General features: G+C 33.4%; 1 protein-coding gene across 1 annotated transcript; it reads right to left on the bottom strand.

Moving 5' to 3' along the window:
* Window positions 1-3,752: 3,752 nt before the first annotated feature.
* Window positions 3,753-4,568, bottom strand: LOC133202659 (uncharacterized). Its single transcript, XM_061338516.1, has 2 exons — window positions 4,207-4,568; window positions 3,753-4,093 (listed from the first exon to the last, which is right to left on the bottom strand). The coding sequence occupies exons 1-2, from the start codon at window positions 4,442-4,444 to the stop codon at window positions 3,957-3,959; spliced, it is 375 nt and encodes a 124-aa protein (XP_061194500.1). The 5' UTR covers window positions 4,445-4,568; the 3' UTR covers window positions 3,753-3,956.
* Between the last annotated feature and the right edge of the window lie 1,728 nt (window positions 4,569-6,296).

Raw genomic sequence — 6,296 nt, 5'->3', positions numbered from 1 at the left:
GGTGGTCCGGACACCCACCCACCCCTCCCACCGCCCCCTCTAGATCCGTGTATGTAAAACATAACTTATTTGGGAAAACAAAGATATAGATCTTTAATTTGAGAAAGTATTTCACTATAGAAATTAACGGAAAATGGAAATTCATTTTCAAAACATCTTCCCCCGCGAAACAACAGATCCTTTTTTTTCAGTTTTTATTCATTCCAAAGGTTTTGTTGTCTCACGGGGGGGGGGGGGGGGGGGGGCAAGTGTTTTTTGAAGATTAAAAACAGGAAAATAGTCATTTTATTACCAAATTCAAATGAGATCACAAATAAAAAATGTACTTTATCACTTTATCAATCTCATATGTTAAATTTTACATAAGTTAAAACATACGGTGAGATTTAAGAGTCATTTATCCATTTTCAGTTTCATGAGTATTTGAAAATGGTGATGTTTTCAGCCTGATTTCAATTGATAAAATTTTCTACCCCCTTATGAAAGGAGTTGTAAATAAGAGCAATTAACTTTTTGTCACTGGTTTTTAAAATTAGTACTTAATACTAATGAACTTTTCTTTGCATTCAAACAAGTTTTTGTGTCCAAATTGTCATTTATATTGAATTAAATGGATGGAAAATGTAGGCGGGAATCGAGAGTTAATGTGCGTAGTTCTTACAATACATGTAATAAGAAAATTTGGCGGATTTAGGAATTTTTAAACTGTAAAGGCGAGGAAGGAGTAAATCGAAAGAAAGAGTATTTCCTCTTAAAAACAAAACATTTAATTTCTGCATTTCGTTGCAGGCAAATAATTTGGTAGCTTTTTTTGACGCGGGTAAATGGGGGGGGGGGGGTAGTGGTTACGCCCCCCCCCCCCCCAACCACCACCACCACGAATGTTTTTTTTTTTTTTTTTTTTTTTAGATCTAACAGATCGATCATTAGCCATTAAAACGATTTACATAAGACACATATAAAAATTCCCATACATAGTTACTTTTTCTTGGGTAAAAAGAAAATCCGAAAGATATTAATAGATATTTTAAACTAGGCAAAAGTTATTTTTTATTATAACTTTCAGTAATATTTCTATTATAAATACATATTCCAACAAATGTTACTCAAGACCCTTTTAAAAGTTTGTTCTTTTGTCGTATGTGACCCCCCCCCCCCCCTCTTACCCGCATCAAAAAAAGCTATCAAATTATTTGCCTGCAATGAAATACAGAAATTAAATGTTTTGTTTTTAAGAGGAAACACCCCTTCTTCCGATTTACTCCTCCCTCGCCTTTACAGTTTAAAAATTCCTAAATCCGCCAAATTTTCTTATTACATGTATTGTAAGAACTACGCACATTAACTTTCGATTCCCGCCTACATTTTCCATCCATTTAATTCAATATAAATGGCAATTTGGACATAAAAACTTGTTTCAATGCAAAGAAAAGTTCATTAGTATTAAGTACTAATTTTAAAAACCAGTGACAAAAAGTTAATTGCTCTTATTTACAACTCCTTTCATAAGGGGGTAGAAAATTTTATCAATTGAAATCAGGCTGAAAACATCACCATTTTCAAATACTCATGAAACTGAAAATGGATAAATGACTCTTAAATCTCACCGTATGTTTTTACTTATGTAAAATTTAACATATGAGATTGATAAAGTGATAAAGTACATTTTTTATTTGTGATCTCATTTGAATTTGGTAATAAAATGACTATTTTCCTGTTTTTAATCTTCAAAAAACACTTGCCCCCCCCCCCCCGTGAGACAACAAAACCTTTGGAATGAATAAAAACTGAAAAAAAAGGATCTGTTGTTTCGCGGGGGAAGATGTTTTGAAAATAAAGTTCCATTTTCCGTTAATTTCTATAGTGAAATATTTTCTCAAATTAAAGATCTATATCTCTTTATTTTCCCAAATAAGTTATGTTTTACATACATGGATCTAGAGGGGGGGGGGTCGTTGGGAGGGGGGGGTCCGGACAACCCCCTGGAATTTGTAGAGTTATTTAATGTATAGACCTATACTAAACCAACTAAAAGTGACCTTGGACCCCCGCCCCCCCCCCCCCTAGAAAACGCGGATCCGTGTTAAGTTGATATGAAAAGTCATAGATAATATGAAGCATAAGATGTTAACACCCCCCCCCCCCCCCCCCGCCGAAATAGGTTTTTCACGTATAGGAAAGGAGTTTACGTTTTTGTTTTTGTTGTTTTTTTTTTTTTTTTGGTCAAGAAATTTCTGGGTTGGATTTTTTTTTTACTGGGGTGGGCCCCTCCTGTAAAAAAAAATCCTAGATCCGCGCCTGGTTTTATGAAAATTCACATAAATATCAATATAAATGTGAAAATTTATTCAAATATGTGTGGCAGTTGGCAGTAAGCAGTGAGCAGTTGGCAGTAAGCAGTGAGCAGTTGGCAGTAAGCAGTTGGCTGTCGTATATGGAATTCCATAGGATTCCGATAAATAAAGCTCAAAAAAGTGTTACTTTCAATGCTTTTTATTTCTGAACTTTACATGTTACAAGTATGCTTAATGTCATGTGAAGATCAGTTACAAACTTACAGACCTTAAAGGATAACTACACTTAACGCCGGGTTTTGGGTTCTTTTCCGTCGCTTTTGTTGCTTTTAAATCTTAACCTTATTTCACTTTGGTATATTTACTCAAGAATTCTGTCAATTTGGCACCAAATTTAAATGTTAAAATGATTTTATACTGTGAAACAATTGAATAATTATATGTTTTTGTCCTAACTGCTTTCAAAATATAGAGAATTTACACTTACCTGCCCTCGATTAAACATTAGATATGCATGAGAGGTAGAGCTAACATTGTAAGAATGGCTCTAATACATGTATTAGACTAGATAAATAACAATGACATGTATAAAAATACGAAATTACTCTTTCCCATCTCCCCCTTTATTCTGTATGGCACAAGTACACTATTTACAAAGGTTTCAAAACGAAATTACCAATGTAAGTACAGACTATTTTGATTTGATTTCTGACAATTCAACGTGTTCGAGCACATTGTCCTAGTTAGCACAAAACATGCTACCTTACAAGTTACGTGACGAAATTTACTATTCACAGAGTTACCCGAGATAAGAAGTCACGCGGTGAATTATAATATTCAACATGCCAAAACCCTTGGTTACAACAGAGAGAGCGAATGTAAGAAAAAGCAGTTTTTTTCTCTCTTTTAAACCATGAGCACATGTTTGTCTATTAATCTCCTTTTGACACAACATTATTAATGCAAATGTACAACTACTGTTAAACGGAGAACAATAGACAAACATGCGCTGACTATGTAAAAAGTCAGTAAAAAAGTGGGCGTCCTCATTAACGTACGGAGATTCAAGAAATTGTGACGACACCCGCCTTTGAAAACAGCTTCCAGCTTCGTAATTACATATTTTTATTAATTGCAATTACGTAAATATGTAGATTAGATGATGGCCATTCCTGCAATTAAAAGAAAAATGCTTGTTTTGAAAGTTTATTTTGTCGCAATTTTCGCATGTCCTTAAGTGCAGTCATCCTTTCAGTAAAATCAAGATTGGTTCATGTTCCATTGTTAATAAAATAAAAGTTTATCAAACATTTTGCGCAATACCGGTATTTAAGGTTCCGGTAAGAGTTTTCACCAGAGAGCAATGAACGTAACTTCAAACCAATCAGCTGACGAAAAATAACAAAGAATTCAATCAAACATAAATTGTATTTATCCAGAAAATCAGTTAAACATCGATGCAAAAAACAAATTATAAAAAGAGAAGACCACGGAAGGATACATGTCTAGAAGGAAAAGAGTAAAATTAACAGTCAAACAGAGCAATTAGAAGCGCAGAAAAAAGAGCACAGTGTGTCCCCACTTTGGTTCCAAAGGATTTGCAATTTATAAATACTTGTAAAATGTTTTTGGTAAATCTTATGCAAATCCGTATTAATCAATTCACTCACTGAGATTGACATATTTTTCAAGTCGCTCCATTTCTTTGTGTGCGTTTTCAATCCTTTTCTGCACAATAGCCTCTTCTCGTTTCTGTTGGGCCCTCATCTGTTTCTCTGCCTGTGTCTTCTCTTGGTTTTCTAGTTTTTAATTATAAAAGGCACTGATTATTTAACAAAAATACATACAAAAACTGTATTTTTGAGATTATTTATATATGAATATAGCTCAAATAATCTATTTCATAATTTACCTCTCCAAAATTCAAAATTCTCTTTTTTGTCATTGGTCAATCGGCTAGGTGGTCTGGGTTGCAGCTTTAGTGCTGATTCCTCGGTGAGAAAGGTTAGATCAAAAGCCACTCCGCCCTTCCTCTCGGTCAAATCCTCCGTGATCATGGTCCGGCGTACCTTTTCATACGTCTCCATTTCCTCCCTCCCCATCACTCCTACCCGGTTATGTTTGGCAAGACAACTCTGAAAGATACCCATGATGTTTTACATGTATCCAACAACAGAATGTATATTATTGTGACGTCATGACTATTGTGATGTAATAATGACAAATCTACCGGAAGATCACACTCTCTTTGGTGCTTGAACCATTATGACGTCATGATTAATTTAAATCAAGTAATCCTGAAATATATATTCAATTTGATATTATTTGAAAGAAGAGGCCAAGAACATATTTATTGCCGTTTTCTGAGATCTTGACCTGAAGTAATATGTTACATAAAAGTAAATGTAATGAAGTGATTAACTTCACAGAATGCGTCGGGATAAGTACATATATTATACACGGTGTTTCAACAAACATGTCCCAACTTTGGATGCCTATATCTTTGCACAATGATAAAATATTTACAAAACAACAACTGTATTTTATAGTATATTTAATTTTCCCTCAATATACACATGTATATTATAATTATATAAAGTAAAAACTACACACTTTTAACCACATAATTGTTTTTTTAAGTATTGATTACATCATTAAAAAGTCAGGTAGTCGTTTTTTTTAATGGATGATACAAGAGGTCACTATATTGATTTTGTTAAACTGATCTAGATGCAAACAAATATCCCAATTCTAGTGAATAGGATTTTAAAAAAGAAGTAAACAGAAGAGATGTGTCTTTATAGGTAACAGATTTTCTGAATTGCTTCCAAATTTGAGCAAAATGGGACTTTTGAGACTGAATGAGGCTGGTGACTGAAAAATTTGACAGCCATTTGGAACACATTAAACAATATTTGATAAACACATATTTTGACTTCACGTTTTGCTACGTAATATTGTTTTGTGGGTGTTTCGTGCATAAATTTATAACATATCTGTAGATAGTTTTGACAAATTTTAGTATGGTACGTAAAAGGAAAAAATGTTCCATAATGTGTGCCAGTTTTCTTCAGCTCTCGTTCTTTAAAGTGGAACGACCCTCTGATAAGAGAGATAACTTATCAATAAAATAATTCCAAGCTGCATGATTTGTCTTACCAGCGTTTAGTAATGAGGACCATTATGTAGTCAATTCATTCAAATCTGGATTGTGTTACAGCCATATACTTCTTTATTTTGGATAGTGACTAATAATACTTGGCCTAAAACATTTGCACCTAGTTCTTTTAAGCTGTTAAAGGACAAGGTGCATTTGGTGCAAAATTCGGCCCCGTGTCAAAATTAAAAAAATATTCCTCAGAACTCTTTGATTTTCATGAAATTATCCCACATCCCCCAACCCCCACGAGATATTATCCCACATCCCCCAACCCCCACGAGATATGATTTTCGAGTTTGTTTGTTTTTAAATATTTTGCTCGTCAGCTCCCCCCCTTTTTTTTTAAACCTGCATATACTACGGAATCGTATTAGTGCCACGTAATATTTTGTTAAAATTGGTAATTCCCACTTTAAAGTTGACTTTTCCAATCAATTGGCGTCCAGCTATAAAGTATCTTAATTAATAACGCATAAAGCCGTACAAAGATGGAAAAGCCAACTTTAAACTTGGAATTACCAACTTTTAAAAAATATTTCGTGGCACTAATACGTTTCCGTAATATACTTGGAAAATAGGTTTCTTTTTCTTTTCTTTTTTAAAATTAAATTCGCCTTTGCTGGTGTAGAGAGAAGGGAAATCTTTATTGATTGTGATAAAGACTTGCATAAAACCTATATATATTTTTATTTATTTATTTATTTATTATTCCAAATCAGGGCCCTTTTGAGCATATTACATGCATGATTATTAAACATTTAAGTATAATAATTATTCACAAAATGTGATTATAGTAATATTCAGCATATTCTTAATACATATACTTAGTCAATTTACTCATG

This window comes from Saccostrea echinata, unplaced genomic scaffold (assembly GCF_033153115.1).
Source record: "Saccostrea echinata isolate AGI-Se365-2 ecotype Australia unplaced genomic scaffold, CSIRO_AGI_Sech_v1 ptg000047l, whole genome shotgun sequence".
NCBI lineage: Eukaryota > Metazoa > Mollusca > Bivalvia > Ostreida > Ostreidae > Saccostrea > Saccostrea echinata.
This window is presented reverse-complemented; position numbering and strand designations above follow the sequence as displayed.

What these genes read in the sequence shown, in the direction of transcription:
- LOC133202659 (XM_061338516.1), bottom strand. Translation starts at nt 4,444, where the DNA reads ATGGGTATCTTTCAGAGTTGTCTTGCCAAACATAACCGGGTAGGAGTG. An exon ending in GAATTTTGAATTTTGGAGAG is followed by an intron (nt 4,094 to 4,206) that starts GTAAATTATGAA and finishes ATTAAAAACTAG; the next exon opens with AAAACCAAGAGAAGACACAG.